We start from the raw sequence: 22,104 nt of genomic DNA on the forward strand, positions 1-22,104 counted from the left end.
GCCGCACTTTTCTGTCCTCTTTGGTCAGTTAGCCAAGCAGCCTCCTCCTCTGTTGAGAGCTAGGGGGGAGTTTAAGAACAGAAAAGTGCAGTCTTTAAAGAACTACGAATTCTTTCATCTCCAGCCACAGACAGGGCCTTCACAAAGGGTGGATCTCACACAGTTTTCATTTTTCACCACTGCAAGATGTTTAGAAGAGGTTAATACTGTCTACCATATTGATGCTTTATAGTGTTCTGGAGTAGTTATTTTTGTTTAAGAGCCAAAATGTATGGACTAGAATTCCTTTCTGCTTTAAATGTGCTTTACTTTGTATTGTGAATATTGCTTTTAATCTGTACTTTGTTGCTTAATAATTTTCTTTTATAAAGGCCCTCTCAAGCTCTGCACACTTCTCAAATATGGTTATATTACTTTTTTTTCTGTAAGATGTTATTACTCCACAGTAGATATCCCTTTTCCAGATAATGACATATACAAAAGAAACCTTCACAATAAGTTCCAGTTTGTTAATGTTCTTAAAAACTTTGATAATACTTTAAGGTTTGAAGAATCATTTTTAAAAAACCACAGAAAATTCAAAGCATCAGCAAGTAAAAATATATTTGTTAAACTTCCAATGTGTTCAATTGTTTCCTTAGCTTCTGCTGTATTTTACTATTAATTTATGAAGATATGTTGGGTAACGTGAGTGCCTTGCTATTTTCTGCCCCATGAGAAATGACTGGAAAATTCTGCCTTCTGGATTTGGCAAAATTGTTGCACCCATATGCTATTAAAATACAAGTATTAAAGGCAATCCTGGTACATTTTAATATACGTTTTAATAGGGTTATGTTTTTTTAATTTTTTAGGACAATTAAAGTAGAAGTGTATGATTGGGATAGAGATGGAAGGTAAGACATTAATTCTATTGTTAAATTCTAGGGTTATCCATGCATATTTATACACATTTTCAAATGTACAAATATATAGTGGCCAGAACAGTACTAGGGAATTGTATTTATCAATATTTAGAGGTACGGGTACTGGAAGAAAGTTTTGCTGTGCTACAGTTCTTTTTTGTATTGCAATTGTGGTAAATGATGAGGTATTAGCCTATTTCAAACATGATGTTTGTATATTCATACATGGAACAAGCAAGATTGAATGCTTTGTGATCTGTAAGATCAGTTTTGTGAATGTCATTATGTTGTCAGTTAATGTACATGTATGAAGAGGGGCATAATCCATTTTATAATCTACTTTGTTTTGCTTAAAACACTGCTTCATAAACCATTGCTTTTCAAGTATGATAATATGCATGAGCCTGCAATTGCTACTTCATGATTGCCTAGGTATTACAATGTAGAAACTACCTATTAATTATCATAATTTCAGATTGGGTTTGAGTATTCATTTCCATGCCTATCTTCTTCAAAATGTTGTTGTAAACACTAGAGTTGGAAGACCTGGGTTTTAAATAACTCCATTGCTAGAAAGAGGATGGTGGAATATGTGTGGAATTTCTGTTGCTAAATTCAGGAGGGGCAATCTGTTATTATTCAAGCTTGCTGTCTGTACTGTGTGTACCTTTTTTCTGAAGAAATTAGCCTTTCAAATTGCCTTTATTTTGACAAACAAGATTGAATTATTTTCTATCAGACTGGATTGATACCTCTTGTTCTTTTAGAACTGTTTGAGCTTGTATCTTAATACTTTGGTTGGAAGCTGTACTCATAAATCATGGTACTAGAACTTGTATGTAATACAAGAATATATTGATTTCTATTTATCTTTAAGTTGGTCTGTCTTAATTATTTCCTATTAATCTTAATTTATATTTTTAAATATATGGATATGCACTTACATTGGATTTTTAAGAGTATATTATTTATTATACAGTAATGTCTTTAATATTGCTAATGCAATTTGCTCCTAGTATTATAGCTAATGATATTGTGCTTCTGTGGCCAAACAGATCTTTTAATCATAACAGGCAAATTTATCCTGTGCTCCCATTCATTTCCTTGCTGACAAGGTTCAAAATCAGTTTCAGCTTTCTCAGCTTATACTTTTGTCTTTTTGGTTCCATCATGAAGCCTGTTGATTTATAAGCATTCTTATGACATGTTTACCCTCTGTAAATACTTGCTAGTGCAAATTCATCCTTCTTCATTAGGCATTCCCTGGAGAGACAAAATAACATATTCTGGCAATTAAAAATACAAGGATTTAAATTAACAAAGCCATATTAGCAAAAAATAACTGCATCACTGTAATGATGAATGTTTGTTAACATCTTCTGTTCCTCACTTAGATTTTCCAAATCCTTAAAAATGTGATACATTTACACTTCTGAGTATAAACAACAATATTTTTTTAAAATAATCTAATAATGAAAAATTAAATTATATTGCCAAGTTAATAAAAAATAAAGATTATATTTTATTAAGGTGTCAAACCCCATGTTCTGTCCCATTTCGTCCAAAATCTGAAAATGAGGTATGATTAAAAAAAAGAGGAAATCTGACAAATAATATTGTGTAGCTGCAATTCAGAGTGAAATCTTCAACATACTGTGGAATTCAGGCAATCATTAGCCTCTACACTCTCCCAAACAGTTCTAAAAGTTATCTGCTTTTGCTCACATCCCACTCTGAATACCTATAAAATTAATATATAAAAAACAAAAAGTGTAGGATACTATTTACATGTATTCCTTTTTATTCTAACAGTATGATTTTTTTGCCTTTTGTTTTCTACCTTTTTTGAATTTAGTAGCAGACAGAACACTGGCATCTTACATGTTAAATTCCTCAGAAAGATGAGACAGCACTCATCTCATGTAACTTCAGACAATGTAAAAATCAGACAACTAGATTGAACTGATCATTTAAGCTACTTCAGTAGCTTACAGGGGAAAATGGTCTGATTGAATCCATCCTAACTGGAATAAATTGCCAGTTGGTGGTGCCTATGACTTACTAGTGATTGTAGCAAGAGCCAAAGTGCCTAATTTGCCTTTGATATTGCCAAATATATCTGAAGTGAATCCCGTTCAAGAATTAGTCTCAATTTTTTGTACAATGCTACTGTTACTCAGTTTATATTAATTTCCATTTTTGATGGACCCTTTGTTTATAAGCAGTTGTTACACTAGCTGATCACCTGACTATGCTGAACCTGCTCCAGAGATGTGCAGACTGGGCAGGAACAACCTTTGAAAAATCATCAGAGAGCCTGCTAGATAGCAAAGCAAGTTACACTGAATATTGCAGGTTATTCTGCAATCAGTAAGGCAACGTTGCTCTGCATGTACTTGATTTCTGAATCTTGACATGACTCTGACTTCTTGAGTCTTGACGTAGAGGGTTTTTTTTCCTTTTTCCTCATTCTGTGTTATCTGTGCTTTGAAAAAACAGCTCCAGGGTGCTTTGGGTTGAGTTTCTTACTGTCATGTTCGTGAACTACATTGGTAAGAGTAATTGTATATTCTCAGCTCTCATTTATTTTCAAACATCACTTAAAATTTCTTGACTAAATGTAATACAGGACCTTTGTAACACCACAATTAATTATTAAATATTTCTTTGTCTCAAACCAGGTTTTGCACAAAAATTGTCAAAATGTGAACCACTTGTTCTAACTGATACCTTTTATTGCTTCTAAGAGTTGTGCCAAACCCCAAAATATTTGATGCTATAAGAAGTCACAAAAGTTGGTTTTGTTGCTTTGGACAAGCCTAATTCTGTGAAACAGAGTGACTTTTTTTTTTCGTTGAGTGTCCTTATCAATGAAGTACTAGCAGACAGGTCTTACAGAAGAAAAAAATAAGATGATGTGCAACTTCACATCAGCAATACTCTGATGTTTTTATTTCTCTCTGAAGGCTTTTTCACTAATTTCAGAGAAATTGTTACTTAGCATACATGGTGCAAAAGCTATTTCACAGTATTGATGTTCATGATCTGTTACACAGATATGGTTTTCTTCTTAATTTTAAAACTGAAAATATTATCATGCTAACCTGGGGCCACCGAAACATTCATCTGAGAATCTAAACACTGCAGGAGAGATTGTAAATCTCGGATTCTAGGCTCTCTCACCTTATTTCTTGTCCTCCATCTTCATCTTCCTTCTCCAGCTAGATAGTTGATTTTTAAATTATTGCACTTTTCCCCTTACTCATTGACATATTTCTGGTGATGATTGTCCTTTCCTCCATAGGTTTTTTTTCCTTTAGATCATTAAAAAAATCAAAGTTAATACAATTCTGAAAGTGATTTTCAGCACTTCAAAGCATAATGCCAAAAGTGGAAGATTTAGGGAGATGGAGTTCAAGCGAATATTTTATGTGATAAGAGTCTCTGATTCAGTGTTCTGATATGCCACTCATGGACAAAAGTCTTTAAGTCTAGGAATATTTGGTGTTAAGAAGGCAAAGAGATTAACTTCTTTGGATTCTCAATCCAGAGACTAATAAGGAGATCCATTTGGTGAAGTGTGTTCATGAATAGTGGGAGGGATCGGTGCCTTGTTTTTCTTAATGAGTTTTACTTCTGGCAAAAGCAAATGTTGTCTGACAGGCACTCATCTTTCAGAGCCAGCCTAGTGGAGGGGTGTACATCCATCTGAATATTGAGTGTTAAGATCCAGGCTAATGATCTTTTAAGTGCAAAGAATTCTGAGACTGCTTAAATGAGCCCATACCTTTTTAATGTGATTAGTCAGAGGAATTATATATTTCTAGCTCAGTTCTTGTCAGTGTGTGTATATGCCACAGTGTTTCTTAAAATTAAAGAAACAATTACTTTTAAGCAGAACAGATTTATTTTTTTCCCCCCAGAGACAGCCCTGTCTGGAATTGCTTGTGTTTCCTCTGTTTGCTATGGCAGGTTTGTAGGTAGTCATTGAGCTATTGTTTGAACTTCTGCCTTTGAAATATACAAGTTGACTTGAAAATTTAAGGTAAGAACTGTTATGAAGGGGAAAGGTTCCTCTTTAACCAAGGTACGTTTTTCTCCAGTGCCATGGTTACCCAAGGTTAAATACACCTTATGTGCTACAGCGCATATAGAACTCAAGTTCCATAGCCTGTCTGGATGGCTTTCTCTGTTCCCCTGGTTAAATAGTCATTGCAGTCTGGAGAGCATTTAGTAAAAGGAGATGATACCTCCAAAATAAGTTTCGTAAGAAAAGTCTTAGTCTGTCTCGGAAGAAATTTCCTGATCTCCAAACTGGAGGAAGAGTGTTTCATGAGAGGTGGTCCCTTCTGAATCTGAGTAATCAGGAATGTCTTCACCACATAGTATTTCTCAAGCTTTCTTACAGGATGCTTTGCTTATTTCATGTGCATTAGCATGATGACTGAACCTTTTAATTTTTTGGTTTACATATTTTGTGAATTCATGCTCATTTTAGGAAGTGAGATTTGTATTTGGGGTTTGTTTTTTTCATTTCATTTCATTATGAATAAATCAAGAAAGAAATTTCATATTGCTATGGATTGTTTCCATTTTTCCTCTTCTTGCAACAGAGTTATTTAAATTTGTTTTTAATATTTATAGCTTAATTAGAAGCATGCTGTATTTCTTAAAAACAAATTTTACAAGCAACAAAGTCATAAAACTTTGACTTTCTATTCTAATTTACCGTTGACAGAAGGTAAAAAAGTTAGTTTCATAGCTCATTAGATGTGGAGGCAGAGTGTAGAGGAAATACAATGCCTTGTTAGGGAACAACTGTGAAAACAGAGGGAGATGGGGCAGGGGGGAATGGAAGTTGGAGCAGTGGTGAGGAAAGTTCAGCTGGGAAGAGTGGAGAATGGGAACAGGTCTTGTGACTGCTGGGAGTTGTGTAGCCAGCTGTTAGGCATTCACCCCTGCAGTTGCTTCCATTCCAGGTACCCACCTGAGATATGAACCTGCAGTTGAGTCACTTCTGGCAGCCCTGTGGTTTCTGTGTCCCAGCTCCCTGACCCCAGCCACCTTTCTCAGTGATGCTTATCCACTACACTCCCTCTGGCCACCCTGCTCACAGTGGCTCCTTGGCAGCGTGCCATCCCCTGGTTAAGAGTTGACAAAGTAGTTTTCAAAATGTGGGTAACAGCACAGGAGTGTTGAATGTATCCTTGGAGCAGGAATAGAATTTAGAAAGGAGAAGCTTGGTAACCACTGCTTTAGTGTTAGGTTAAGATCTGCTTTCCAATGGTGTCTAATACTATGAGCTGAGCAGCCTCAGTGGATTGCTTTTCTCCTCCCAGATGGGAAGACACAGCAGCTTCAAAGACAGACACAGAACCTTAAAAGTATGGTTCAATATCACATTACACAAATTGGTAGGGCTGGTGTTTTCTGGTTTAAGTCACTCCTTTCACACTCTTAATACCTCCCTTTCTCTCATGTAGTCTCGCACACAGTTCAGAGTCTGTGGTGCCAGTGGTCATCCAGTGAGAAAATGGTGATAGTCTTTGATAGCCCACTCTGTTTTTTCAGATTCTGTAAGCTTACATTGGGGTCAGATCACTAATTTACAACCTAGTCCTCATTGTGCAGCTAAATTAAGCAGAAGCCATCAGAAAGATTGAAGCTAATACTTTTCATCTCTGAATTTTTATTACTAATAGAGTGAACACACATCAGAGGAAGAAATAAAGATTTTTAAGCAAATTATATCTTTTGCCATTGCTCCTTTCCTAGGTGTCAGTTCATATTGACTGTGTTCTCTTTTTCATAAATAGATGTAATACATCTTTAAATTACTAAATGCTGTGCATTTGATTTGAAAACATTTTTTTTATACAGCCATGATTTCATTGGAGAATTCACAACAAGTTACAGAGAGTTGTCGAGAGGACAATCTCAGTTCAACGTGTATGAGGTAAGTATTGTGAGTATTTACTCACTTTCAGGAAATAAATGAGAACACTTCCAATGTTTTCATGGCAAACTGGTCAAATCTGTACAGTGCTTGTCAAAATTAAACTTTGTAATTATTTCATATTCTTCCTTTTGTAAAGAACAGAGAATCTGAAAGTGTTGCTTCATAAAAAGATTTAAAGCCAAGTAGGTATGTGTGCATGTGCATGCACACTGGGCTCTGATAGGACAAGAAGAGCACTTCAGGCAGCTGGGTTGGTATGACATAACTTGGAGCAAATACTGTGTTACCCCCATTTGTGTATGAACAATTTGTCATTTATTTCTCCTTTTGCCAATTGTTACATGTGTTGTATGCTATTTTCTCCTATCCAAAGAATATCTGGTGATTCCTACATCAGATGCAGAGTCACATGCCTTTGATCTTAACTGTGGACTTCAGAATCTTTAGAGTTTTGATGCAGGGCTTACAAGTGACCGAGACTTTAGCTTACTGATTGGTAGGGTTTTTCATATGGTCAGTTACAATCTTTGCTTAAAAATTTGCGTCTTATCTCCAGGTTAGGATTCATACATCTGAATTGTCAATTCAATTATAGAGTTTTATATCATTAGATGATTTCTAACTGTGGCCAGACCTTATCGTGTATTGTAGGTGAATGCAGACTACATCCACATTCCCACTTAGTCTTCTTTCTCTTTTCTCTACAGGGTCCTGTGGCCAAAATTGTGCAGGCTTGTTTATTTCAGATCTAATAAATCCCTAGTTTAAGACTTCTTTCTTAATTTAGTCTGAGATTATTGGGATTTGGAAAAACATAAACTTTTTTTTTCCCAACATCAAACTTTACTGATTCTTCAAAATATGCTGTAATTTTTTCTCAAAAGCAATCATTGAGTTTGTGCAAACAAAAATTGAGATTCACAAACTTGAAGTGTCATAAAGGGACTAATTTTTGGCCTTTTGTTGTTGTTGTTTTTTGGAAAGGTCCCTTCAAAAATTATCCCAGATTTGGGTGCAAAAAATAGACTGCAAAAAAAAAAAGCCTAAGCATTAAGACTCCTGCATTAAAACTTCATTTTAAAATTAATATCCTGGAAGAATCTCATTCTGGAATGACAAATGTATCATGAAATTTCAGAATGTGTTAAATAAAGAGAGGCAATAGGAGGAAAAGATTAAAAATGTATTTTGTCACTGAGAAGAAGTGTCAACTTACAGACTATTCCTAAGGAAATACATTACATTCTGCAGTGTTAAACTGCAGCTTATATTTTTATAGATCCAAGAAATTTCAGTTTCAGTTTTGAGTCCCCACTATTTTTATGCATAACTTAGATCACTTCAGCTTTATCTTCAGTAGGTGACAGTGTGTAGTACTGTAACTTCAAATACTGTGATTGTGCTCCCCAGCTAGAAGCAGTACAGGTGAGTTAGAGTTGTGCTGCATCTGAACTACTAAGTTCTGCCTAGATTATCTTAGTCTAATGATCAGCTCTGGTGCCGATATAACGTGGTTATTCTCTGTTTAGTACCAAAGGTAGGAGGTCTACCTACACAATGCTGTGTACACATACTGGCTTGTATGTCAAGTGTCTGCACTGTGTCAAGTAGGTCTGTGTAGGTCTGTGTCAAGTGTCTGCACTGTATTGCGTCATGTACTTGGAGTTGTCTTCTAGAATTGCTGTAAAAGGAATTGGTTTCTTTCCCATGGTAAAACAATGTGGAGCGTTTCAAGTTCCACCTCTTTTTTTTTTTTTTCCCCTCCGTGTGTGTGAATGTCTGTGTGTACAAAAGCTGGGAAGTATTATCCCTAATTTAGGTGATACGGGTAATAGGCAACAAATTTAGTTGCCTGATTGCCCTGTGTTTCCTTTTACCATTCCTTTTTCACCCAGCAGTAGCCTAGTGCTTAGGTACACAGAAGTACCTAAGCATCTGATTCACCATTCTGATGATAGGCATTCTTGATGCATTTGCACAAAACCCCACAGCTGTCTTGTGATACTGATGTGGTGGTGGTGTTTGGGAACAGGTGGTCTACTTAATTAGAGCAGTGTTACCTTAAAGAGATACTCCCTGCAAGGGCTCAAGAGTGGCAATATTCCCATGGAAATAATGCCTGTGTTCCAGGGACCTGTCATTCCCCTGTGTGAAAATACATGCTATTGCACTTTCACATATGTAAGCATATGTCCAGTCATTCGTGTTGAAGCTCTTTAGCACCCTCCATTTCACTCATGCTCATAGACAAAGTGTATGGGTTGTGCCAGATACTTTCAGTTTCTCTACAGTAAAGTGCTGGATCTGTAGGTTTTGCTCTGTAGGTCTTTCATAGCCTCAATTACTGAGATTCACAAAGAGCGACCTTTGTTTTATTTTTAACTTTCTATTTCGTTGTCTTTCTCAGTCAATTCTGTTCTCATTTTTGCTGTCTTTCATTTCTGGATATGAGCATTCATACAGCACAAGAAAACTACTGTTCAGGCAAGGTACCGTCTGTGCTGTATTTGTTGTCCTAAGGTGTTTATTTACTGGGAATAGAGGAACCTTAGAAGAGTCCAAATATGAAGTTCATATTCAGTGCTTCAGATCATGGAGTCGTGAACCCAAAGGACTGTGTGTTACAGGTAGACTTTTATGGTGTGCCTTTTTTTTTTTTTTTACAATTTCCAGTGATCTGATAACTCTTTGACAGATCCCTTATAAAAATAAACTGATTATAAAATATGAGATCTTTTGTTTCAGAGTTTATAAATAGTATTAAACACAGGAATAGTCCAGTTTTGAGTTCAGTTGTGTTTTCCTTTCTTTCACATTGAAGAGGCTATAGTCTCCTCTCTAATGAGGTTAGAAGATGTTTGTATCAGTTGCGTAATGAACATAAACCAGGAAAATACAGCATCTGCCAAAGTGTCTAAGGGAAAGATAAGGAAGGTGACTGTGCGTCCTATTAGAAATTGCTGTCATTTTGCCTTGGTTCTTGCCTTGGTTGCTGCTCTGGGTTAGACCTTGACTTATCCTCATGCAATAGATTGCTGTCATCTCACCACCGTACAAAAGCCCATTCCTAGGTCTGATTACCAGCAGGATTATTCTAGTTAAAAGCAGTCCTCTCCTGGAAAATGTCATCGGACACAGAGCCTTCCCACTCTCTAGAAGTTCTGGTAGCATAAAATGGGTCCTCTTACTGCATCAGCAGTTTCAACCCTTGTCTTATGTAATGGAGACCAAGTATAGGAACTGAAGAAAAAATAAGGCACTTAACATTTTTTTTTTCCTGTTGATTTGGAAGTCCCTAGAAGTATTTCTTCTCTCTCATCTTCTGGAGCTCCTTCCCAGCTTCTACCTGGGGACATTGTGTGTGATATTTTTCTTGGTATTTCTTTAGTGACTCTATGCTTGATCTCCAGTGTTACCAGAAGCCAGGATTTTGATCTTATCCCTCCCTCCCTCCCACCTTTCCCAGAGAAAAGTATTATCTACAGCTCTCCAACATCAACAATGGTCATGTGTGCCATCGGAAAAAACAAGAATAGCTTTTTCCACCAAATCTCCTTTTAACGTAGTCTTGACAGTATGAGCATCTCCTATTTCAAATTAGCAGCTAATTTGCCTTCAAATTATACTGCAGGTAATACAGGCACTTCTACTGTGTGATGCCACCTGGTGACTTGTGGATTCATATCGGCTGTAGTTGCTTTTGGGATGGTTCCATGACTAGCTGTCTTGAGGACTGCGGGTCTATTCACTCTTTGTCCATTCTAGTAGGAGAGTCTCTTCCTGAATTTAAACATAAAAATGTGTCCAGACTGGTGAACCTCCTGACCAGCCTGTCTGCAAGATCTTCATTGACGCAATCTTAATCCCATGATCAGAACTTCTTTTAGTTCTGCTTCTCCCAAGGGTGATTCAGATGTGAGACAAATCCAGCTAATGGTTATCCTGGTAGACAGTTTAATTTCAGGACCTCCTACGTCCCTCAGAATAAATACTTAAGACCTTCTTCCATGTTTTAGGTATGATTTTTGAAGGATTTAAGTCAGTTTTTGTACTTGCACCATGAGTTCCAGCATCATGCAGTTTGCATGCACCATGTCTCTCAGAACTGAAATGTGTTTTTTCTTCCTCATGGAAAGATACTCTTGCTAATAATGAGAAGACAAGCCTATGTGGCTGTAGCCTGGGTTTTTTTCTGTATGGTGTGCAGATCTTTGTTATTCCTCAAGCTATCCTTTAATTGGTCTTGGACTACTGCCATTAAACTTCAGTATTTTGTAAAATTTTATATTCCTAATATAGGTGATCACAAATATGATGGTTTAGGGAAGCATTAATGCAAGGTAGGGAAGGAGGGTGCTCTACTTATGTGCTGCACTTTTATTTTGAAGATGAGCAAAGGTGCTGTTGTGTAAAGCAGGACAAAGATAACTGAAAGCCATGGGGTTTTTTTCCTATTTAGATCCAAGATCAACCCCAGAGTTACTGCAATTTACAGCAGTTTCCTATGGATAGTGTCACAGCACAGATTGCTGTGTGCAGTGAAAATGTCCTCTCCTGTTGTATCACTGACATGATTCCTACCCTACCAGGAATATTCTGTCATAGCATCTTAAGTCGTTTTGCAGTTTCTTAAATATAGTATCAATATTTTACTCCCAGCAGTAGCATACATTTCGTGAGCATCTCATCTTTGGTACTTCTACCTGATCAGTCTGTGCACTATCAGAACTAAAGAGACTGGACAAATTCTTTTTTAATTGTTTTGCATTTACAGGCTGACCCAAGGCAAGAAGAGATATTTGTGTTTGAGTGGGTGTCCCATTTTTTCAGATTTGAAACATTGCTATAGCAAGCTTTTTTTCAACTGACCTTTTTTTAATATATAAGAGTTCATGTAGCTTCCTAGGTTACTGCAGGGGTGTAGGACTTTCAGAGGCTAAAAAATGTTGGTTTATTTATCAAGTTACCTGAAATTTGAGAAGAAAAGACAGAAATATTATAATAATTATAGTACCTGGAATTATAGGAGAGAGACAAGCTGTGATTGAATTCATCTTTGATCCCAGGTAGAGGCTTTGTTTCCCATGATATTTCTCTGCAATCTCTAGTGCATTTCCTAGCAACTCCTAAGAAGCCAATTGTCAAATTACCTGAAGCAGAAGGTTCAGATGAATCTCCTTTTTGGCATTTAATGACTGCTGGCAAGAAATATGCTGCTAACTCAGGCCTGCCCACTGTATTCTGGAGAGCTGCGAATGAAGGGCCACAGGGTAGGCAGGCAGTCTGTTACCTCCTTCATCTTCCTCTTCTGGGCAATTGTCAGCAGGATCCACTTTCTGGCTAAGATTCTGGTTCAACAAGAATTACTGCATTGTTTATAAACCACCATTACACAGATTTAATCCATTGCTCACCAGTCAAGACACTGTTAATAGGAAGAATGGGGGTCATTTGGGGTTTTTTTAAGTGTTAAAGGGCTTATGTATGTGTCAGGCAGTAAAAGCTTTGAAGAATACTTGCTGGATAACTGGGACATACTGGAGGGAAAGAAAGAGTCACTCTTGTTTAGCCTGTTTGGGAAGACCTCAAATGATAGTTATCTCTTTCTGCCTTAGATTTCACAGCTGTTCTGTATCACGCAAGGAATACGGTCTTTAAAGTAATTTCATTTTGTTTGGGGGAGAGAATTTTTGGAAGCCGTATATTATTATTTTTCCCATTTTCAGGCAAAATTGTTTAAATATTTTATAACAGTTAAGTGACTAAGATTTCAATTGGGAATGTTTTCATTCCTTGTCATTCATAGAACATCTGTCAGTAGTTTACAGTAAAACTTGTCAATAAGCCACAAGGATTTGAGTTTCCTAGTTATAGAAGAGATAGTTGGTAGACCTAATTAATAAAATAATGCTTTGCTTCCAATTCATAGAATCATAGAATGGTTTGGGTTGGAAGGGACCTAAAAGATCATCTAGTACATTCCATGTGCGATTTTGAAAAAAGCAGGAGTATGTTTTAATGTGTAGGTAATAAAACTGACTGAGACTTGCCTTTGAATGTGTAGATATTTAGAAGGGAAACAATTTTTATTGGTGGCTACAGTGAGAAATTTTATAGATGTGGGTTCAAGACATTCAAGAAAACTGTTTAATGCTTTGTAGTCCAGTTCCATGAAGATTCTTGTGCATGGGGAGTACACCGAGCTCCCACAACTCCTGTAGGCCAGTCAGGTGGTGGTCTGTGCCATTTTCATGAAACTACTGACTAGTTTATATTCTGGCACAGTATGATCTGTCCCTGCAATTGCTATTCCTGTCAGACAGATCCTGTCATTGCACCAAATACAGAAACTAGGAGTAGAACAACTCTCATTTTTCTCAGATAATTCTGAGGAGAAGATGGAAACAGATTAACGGGAATGTGAAGAGGTGCATTGTGAGATGAAGAAGTGGTGACTCGGTACACTGAAACACTGGAATCAGGACTGCAGAAAAATGCAGAATCTTGTGAAAATTTGAAGTGTTTCACTGAGCACTCAGATTTAATGAACACTCTCATCTCTCTTGCGCCAGTCCCCTATTTGTCAAATGTGAATAACAACACTGGCTTACCTAGCAGGTACCAGGAGGATAAATTCACTGGTTTTCAGATATGCATATATCCCAGCATTGAGGTGCATAAGTAAATAGTATGCTGAATAAATTTAGAATCCACTGAAAGTAGATTACTTTCTGCATTGAAAGTATCTTAATACTTTATGTTAAATCATAAATCATACTGCTTTAATATTTGTATCTGTGTTTCTAGGTAATAAATCCAAAGAAAAAAGGAAAAAAGAAAAAGTATGTTAATTCTGGAACAGTAAGTAAATGTATTTTATGTTACTGGATGCTTTTCTTTTCTCTTCAAACAGAGTGTAGTTGACTTGTAATTTAACAGGATTAGAACAGAACCTTCTGTGAAGGCCACAACAATAAATTAATTACTGTTATACAGCATTTATGTTTTAATTTGAAGGGTCTGAAAAAATATGTGTCCAAGTGTGCTATTAAGTTGCCAATGATTTCCAAAATTAGTTATACCAAAATTTCAGTCAAATTTTTGAAATTGTTGGACTGAACACTATTAATTTTTATCTGAAACATATCTGCACTTTTAAAAGTCAATTTTCTTTTTAAATTTAATTGCTGAGCTGGCAGCAGTAAAAGCTAATATGCTTATCATGGCTAAACTAAAAAGAGTCAACATTTTTTATTACCAACAGGTTTTTGTAAATTTATGTTGAAAGGTCTGTTAGTATAGTTTGGGATGAGATTTCAATGCCCTTCTTTTCATATTCCATATTCTGTTTTACAAACCATTTGCTAGCCATGCAAATAATTCCCTTCAGCACTTTCTCAGCTTCCATGTTCTGGCATCCATGACGTTCAAAACATCATTTACAAAAAAAATGAAGATAAATTTTGAAGAATTGTATATTGGAAACCTAATTTTTTGAAAACACATACAGCATGTGGGTTTTTTCTACATGAACAGTTCAGCTTAATTCAGTAGGGGTACTTTGACTCTGAATTGTAGCCTTGAAGGAATGTTTTGTCATTCTCACATTCTTGTATAAGTCTGTTCATCAGTAGGAAAATTTTGTACCTCTGCTTTAAATTGTAAAAAATAGGCAGAAACAGCTTGTCCATGAAAATTTACCATACAAGAGCTGATTCATTAAATAATTTATTTTTTGCTAACATATTACTTTTATTACAATTTAGCATGTTAAAATAAAGTTCTATTACGCTAAATTAGTGACTCAGAAACTTACAAAAAGTGATTATTTTAAATCAATACTTAAAGTAAGTGTACTCAAAAATGTAGGGATGAAATCTGGCTTAGGGTACAGAAGAGCAAAAAATGCATTTACATGTTCAATTTTCCTGTTGATTTTGGTTTTGAATATTTTAGCACCTTCACTTTTATCCGTTCGCATTTGAAAGAACATATTTTACTTCCTTCTCTACCAGTGTTCTCTAGTGTTGGTTTTGTAATTTCTTTTCTTTATCAAGTCCTCTTTGCCCCCGTTTTCCCTCACTTCTATTAGTCCTTTAGGCTTCCCATATGCTTCTCCATGTTTGCCTGCAGTTTTGTTTTTCTTCTCCCTGTCATTCACCCAAGATATTCTTTATCCCACAGATTTCTGAATTTTCAAACCAGGCACCAAGACCATCATTCTCACTAATAGGAAGTTGGCTTCTGGAAAACTTTAAATAAAATGGATATAGGTCATTGACTGCTATCTCACTGCTGCTTTTAAGGACTGTGTACCTATGTACCAATGTAGCCATCTCAATTCATTATTACTTAAGGGGTCATTTTAAATTCAGACACACAAACTACACACTAAGCAGAAATGTTTCAGAATACATGATTAGTTTCGAACAAAGCAAAGTAGTGAAATTTAAAATTCACTGTGTAAAACTTGGAACATTGGTAGTCATTGTCTGTATGGAAGTAAACACTCTGACCACTTTGGAAGGGTGTTGCCTATTAGAGTTTTTTACCTTTTAAAATCAGATTCACTGAAAACATTTGCTTAAACTAATTAGGAGCAAGATGACCAGCTGTAATAACAGATGAACCATTAAAATGACTATGTCCAGTGGGAAAATGCATAGAAATTTCAGTCTTGTATGCAAGACTATGCTACTGATAGTCTGGTAGAACTTTGTTCTGGTCTTCTTCTAGTTGTTCTTCTTCACAACTAGAAGGGTAATTTGATGGTTTTAAATTTTGCAAATCACTAAGAATCACAGAGAACCTGTGACAAAGGAAGTAGGATAGAAGATAGAATTTCTAACTGTAATCTCATTCTGAGTCCCAAGTTTACCACATAGGAATATTTTAAGTTTTTATATTTTGCTGTAGTTGGAGGCAAATCAAATTTTGTGACAAACTTCCATCCCCTTTTTATTCATTGTATCATTATCAGTGAATTTGCTTTGAGTAGTTACTTAAGCAGTTTTCACTGACTGCCTGATGCACTTATCTTGTGAGAGAGTTTTGTGTCACTTTGTATATAAAATGAAAATCATTTGGATTGAATTCTTTGCTTCATAAATGTTGTGTGGTGTATGAAGAAATTAAATGCTGGATCTTTTCCACTTGAGTTTATACTTCTGTGACTCAAGTGCTGGAAATGCTAGTAACATCTTTAGGAATTTCTTCTCTTTGCATTTTTTATATATTCCGCTTTAAATTTTTTAGTGTATTTCATATATGTGTATAATTGACTAGATTTTTGTATTCTTGGCTTGCATCAATACTCAATACCACTTTTAATGTGAGATGAGAAATGACACAAATAATTGTAATTGAGTTCTTTAAACAGTGTTGAAGTACTTACAGAATAGATGCATTATCATCTAGCCTCTAATATTCGTGTGTAGATGTAGTGTACAGCGATCAGAAGACATACGTGTAGTAACCTGCCCTGGAATACAGTTTTCCATCCCTTACCTTTTGCAAAAAAAACCAACAAAAAACCAACAAACCACAACAAAGAGCAATTGTTGTACACTTCCAAATTTTTCTCTTCCCTTTCAAGAACTGCCTATTGAAATGGTTTCATTTTTTTTTAATCTTCTATTTTCCCTAATACTGTAGGAAAATACGTCTTAAGGATAGAGCTCCTAAAATATTGTGCTTATGTCTCTACTTGTTCAACTGGGAAGTGACAATTCATGTCTGACTCTCTTTTATTTGCTTTCAGGTAACGTTGCTTTCCTTCCTAATTGAAACAGAAGTTTCATTCCTTGACTATATTAAAGGCGGGTATGTGATTGGCAACAAACCTTTCTTGTTTTCACAATTTCATTGTAATTCACTAATAATTTGTATATGTACTTTGCATATGATGACTCTAAGTAGTATCTGTAAAGAGCTGTATTGTTTCCTCATTTTAGAGGCTGTACTTTCCTACATAAAACCTGCAGATAGTTATTGATGTAAGTTAAGTTATGGAGTTTCGCTTATAATGTTGGCATGGGTGTTGGTACTAAAACACTGAGATTGAGTAATGACCTATGATCAGCCAGTGAAAATTGGATTAATCATAAGGGAATTCTTTCTATACTGTTAAATTAGTAAAATGCTGTTTTATTTCTTCTGATTACTCTGACCTTTGGTGTATTTAATATTAGCATTTATTTAGAACCTTTCCCCTTCAAAGGCATTTTTTTCAATACTAATTATGTAAAATCTGTAACATGTTCAATTTCTCTTTTATCTTCATTTTCCCAGAAGGGAAGTAGAGACAGAAGCATCAAATGGCTTACCTTAGAACATGCCTGGAAATGGAATTGAATCTCATAAATTCCTGGCTCTTAACCTCCCTGCCAGAACACAGTTCTCCTCTAGGATAAATGGAAACAATTTGCTGTACACACCTAGGCACTTAATATGGATTTTTGAGGCATACTGTCTGAATATACATTCTACATTTCTTTTAGAGCATGGATTACCTGTGAAGAAACAAATCACTTTTTTTGTGCTAGTCTTCAGCCAGGCTTCAGCTGAAATAAAAAAGGAGTCTGTGTTGTGTTTTGGCAGTCACAATATAGGGCTTTGCCTTTGTTCCCAACAGTGGTAGTCCTGCAGATGAGAATGTCCTTAAGGTTTATCCCTAACACCTTAATCATTGAAGTTCATTAAGTTAAAGTGACACCCCCAATCATAATGCTTGGCTACAGAGAAACTGTCAGTAAGCTATCTTGACTGCCATTGCATTCAAGGTTTTGAAAAACCGCAACCTGAGGTTGTACTCTATACTGATCTGATAACTTGTAGAGGGCATGGATCGTCAAGATATGCTCCAAACTGTTGACCCTAACCCATGGGCTGCTGCAGAGTGTAATTTTTTATTTTCTCAAGGACTAGCAGCTGCTTTGATGTTTCAGTTCTCCAAAACAGTTAAATTTTAAAGTTAGAAAATCCAAATGCACTGCTGTTCAATCTCCATTCAAGAAAATAAATATTTTCACTAAGGGTGAATTCAGTCTGTTAAGTATCTCAAAATACTGTGTCTTTTGGCTCATTAAGGTTAAACCTGACAAGAATACTTTATGCATAATACTTAAAAATGGGAATGCTTAATTAGGGTTTTTAACATGGATGTAGACGTATTCTCTTTAAAATTCTTATTGACTATCTTTGGAGAAATTTGTGATTTGACTTGCTCATTGGCTCACTCTCTGGTGGCTGAACGTGTTTTCTCATTTGGATAGAATGCAGAGTCTCTACAACATTTCAGATTTGATCATTTGATATTACAGTGTTGTATGGTATACACAACAGGTTATGGGTGACCTTTAGAGCGAGCTGTATAGGCCCATCATTGAGGTGTGTAAGTAGTGGGACACGTTAGCGGAGGGAAGGGGCTGTGTCAGGGAGCCGCCGTCCCTCCCCAGAATGGCTGGGTTGCTGGGAGCGGAGCTAGGTAGCATGGCTGGTAGGGCAGGGTCTCACCAGCTAGGGCCCCGTTGTACAGTACATGGGCAAGGCAAGCAGGGCAGGCCCAGAGATGGTGGCCAGGCTCAGTTAAGAGTCCAGATCATTAGAGAAGTTTGTGGTGATGAGGCAGACCAAGGTCAGGCTGGGAAGGCAAACCACAGATCTGGGTCAGGATCAGGATTTATTAGGACTGCTGTTGCCTTTCTCAGGACTTTAACAGAAGTAGAAAATGGCCATCCATCCGCTTTTACCAAAAGTTTGTGCTGAATGAAGTATATGTATACACAAATGCATGAAGAAACAGTTCTGCCTCTAGTGTAGCTGTTTGTTCTGTGTGTTGTACGTATATGCCACAACCATCTTATTGCCCATTCATTCAAAATTCATTTCTACAAGAAGTGTGTATAAGGAACTGAGGAATTAAGTTTTATATCTGAATCTGGAAAGAAAAGACTATAGTGGGTGCATATGTAATCTTTTCAGTATGGTTTATCACATTTCTCACTGAGATGTTACAATACAAGTTAATAAACCTAATTATCTACATTCTGTAGACAAATAGAAATTTTGAATACAAATAATACTTTGTTTTTCTTATTGATATTTTGTATATATCTCTAACTGCAAGTCAAAGAAGACTTGTGATACTAATAATTACCACTTAAGCTTTTTTCCTGTTTTATATAAAAAGAGTATAATTTAGTAGAATACTCTGTGCTTAGAAGTATAAGCAGTAATACTTATGGTTTAATTATTTTATATAGAGTCTGTTTAGTGATTCATACAGCTATTTCTATGTACATGCCAGTGAAGGCTGTAGAAATAACTTGTATAAAATGTTACCTTTCTTTATCCAACCTATATAGTTTTGTAAACATGAGCAGGAGGCTGAGACTCAGAGTCATTTTCTTGGCTTCTCTCTTCCTTTGTTTGTCTCATTTAACAGTACTACACATCAGTTGCAGTCCAGTTGACAGGTTTTGAAGGAAGGGGGAAGAGAAGATTTTGTCATTAATCAGTCTGTTTTCCCATCAAGTATGTCCTCCAAAATTGGGGGGTTTTTTTATTCCCTTTTTTTCTTCCATTTAGTTAGGCAAGGAGAAGAAAACACTGATTCTGCAATAGGGACAATATTGGCTCTTCCATAAATGGATTCTTATGAAATACTTCATGTTCAGAACTTTCATTGTAATTGATTTGAGGTGTCTAGAACTAATACTGATTTAATGGTAATCCTGACAGCTTTAACTGCAACAAATTGGGATTACAGTATTGATTTAATTTATGTTTTGAGTCTGCATCTGTTTAATTGGGATATTCCATTGTAAGTATCATCTATATGACTGTTGTGTTTTTAAAGAGCTTTGAAGAATGAAACAGAACTTTGTCTGTAAATTCTAATTCCGTTTTACTACATAAAGACTGGATTTTATAGCAGTATGGCAGGAAAGAGGTGGATGTCTCTTTGCATCTGAATATTACATCAAGTGGTGCCACCTTAGTAGCTGGCTTTTCCTTACATCTTGATACTTAATCACATATTTTGCCACACTGACCTTCCCACATTTAAAATAGGTACATTGTGCTAAAAATTAATGTATATTTCAAAATCAGATTTCTCCTGCCACTTACCAATTAATAACGTATTCCTATCAAAACACCTCCAAATATATGAAGAAGCTCGGGAATGTATGGGATACGACCTTGAAGAGGAATGCAATTGAAATTATCCTGCTTTACAGGAATGACTGCTAAACAATTTATACCATGCTCTGGTTTTGTCTGGAAGAGACACCAGGAGCCAAAAAGCTGCAAGATTTAGTGGACAGAAAGGATATTTCTGTGCAGAAGTTTCTAGCCTGTTTGACTTATTAGAAAAGGGAGTAAGCTAACAAGTTAATCTAGGCATTTGTAGATCAATAAAATTCAGGAGCTGAATCCTTTTGCAAATGAAAAATATTGTCATTTCTTCTGACCCAGATTAGTGGGACATAAGAGGAAATGTTTTGCTCCAATCATGTTAAAAGCCTTACCTTCATCCAGGTTTTTGGAAATTAACACCCACATGTTGTTTGGATTCTAAGGGCTTTGGTAATACATTTTTAACTGAACTGGATTGAATCATTGATGGTCAAAAAGGAAATTTAGAACTCCTTTCATGACAGCTGTTTTCATCCAACCAGTACACTATATGATGTAATGGCATGCATATTTGATGTTTGTAGGAGACCTGGTGTGAGATACAGTTATGAAGCAAGGGCAGCTATAGCTATGTATTTTGGAGGCTTTACCATATATTTCTTGTACCCTTGGAGAAAAATAAGGAGTAATAAGACTATATAAGAAGAAGACCTTGTAGACCCTTTATCAGAAAAATCTTCTTTATGTTGGTACAGCACTTCACCAAACAAGTATCTGCAAAGGGGAGATTATAAAATAACTGTCACTGAGGACTTAAATGCCATGGAGAGGATACAGCCTCTTGAGAGCGTTAGTTACTCCACTAGCTCCATTGTAGAGTTCTGCACAGTAAGTGGTCCTCAAACCTTCAACAGCTTCCCCTTGCTAACAGACCAGCTGGTTGTCAGTCCAAAGCCGCAGGAGAAAATTCATGTTTCCTTCCAATGTACTGTTTAAAAAAACCTAATCATTACAAATGTTATCAAGCCTAGTCGAAAGTTACATCCAGGCTTAGTTTGTTCCCTTGTGTGTATCAGTGCTGATAGAGCTCTTATTAAAAGACTATAGCTTTCATCTTGCTCTCCCAAAGAAGCAAACAAAATGGCTTTTCTGTGGTTGTGAGGTGAAGGTTACCATTTCTTTTAAGATGCTCTCTTCATTTCGCGTGGTAGTGTAGGGTAAAATCACCTGTCCAGGTATCAAATAGATCATGTCTTTCTATACCAACTAAATTCTGGCAGAGTAGTAATGATCTATCCAGCACAGAATCCATAAGGCACATTGCTGTGCTTGGATATTCTACCCGAATTCTCCCTTGGGGCAGGACATTCAGTAGTTCAGCCTGCCTAGTCAGGTGTCAGTGTTTTAGCGGCTTTTGTGCAAAGCCTCATGACATCACAACATCAGTGATGTAGCGGGTGTCACGAGCTTTTAATGTAGCTCCTAGGAGAGCTATACAGCTGGAAAAGCAGGGACACAGCCTTAGCCAAAGAATTTCCTTACCAGAAACAATAAGTTTTGTTGTCTTGATGTGTTTTAAAATTTGCATCATTTAATCCAGCACCTAAATTTGTCTCAAGGGCTTCAATTTTATATGCTTTTGTAAATTTTGAGTGTCCTTATTCTGAATTAATGATTTTTCAGCTAATGTCCCTTACATGAAATACAGTATTATATGCAATAAGCCCATTATTGTTGATGAAGGTTAATATGTTAATAATAACAGTAACCTAATAATGTATACTTGATATGACCTAAGAATTAGTCTGTTAAAAAGAAATAAAACATGTAGTAGAAATAAAAACAGGACAGGGGACTTTCAGATATATTTATTACATTTATTTTGGTTCCAGAATAACACATGTTACCATGAAAACACTTCTTAAAATGTCATCCAGATTAATTTCCCAGCCATCCCATTTGGCTTCCAAGGTAGTTGTATCTGATGTTTTTGTGACACACAGATTTTAAATTAGCTTTCCTGGATTAATTTGTTAGTTATAGCTGGTTAATTTTTTCAGTCCTTGTGAAGCAGTAGAGAAATTAATACCTTTTCTTAGT

General features: G+C 36.1%; 1 protein-coding gene across 4 annotated transcripts in view; it reads left to right on the forward strand.

Moving 5' to 3' along the window:
- Window positions 1-22,104, forward strand: part of CPNE8 (copine 8) — a 109,739-nt gene that overhangs the window by 64,679 nt on the left and 22,956 nt on the right. For all 4 annotated transcript variants that reach the window (XM_049813939.1, XM_049813940.1, XM_049813941.1 and 1 more), the window contains 4 exons: window positions 855-896; window positions 6,786-6,861; window positions 13,672-13,725; window positions 16,625-16,686. In XM_049813939.1, the coding sequence (XP_049669896.1) occupies window positions 855-896; window positions 6,786-6,861; window positions 13,672-13,725; window positions 16,625-16,686 (234 nt within the window). The remainder of the gene's footprint in view (window positions 1-854; window positions 897-6,785; window positions 6,862-13,671; window positions 13,726-16,624; window positions 16,687-22,104) is intronic.

Source organism: Accipiter gentilis, chromosome 11, assembly GCF_929443795.1.
Source record: "Accipiter gentilis chromosome 11, bAccGen1.1, whole genome shotgun sequence".
NCBI classification, from domain to species: Eukaryota; Metazoa; Chordata; class Aves; order Accipitriformes; family Accipitridae; genus Astur; species Astur gentilis.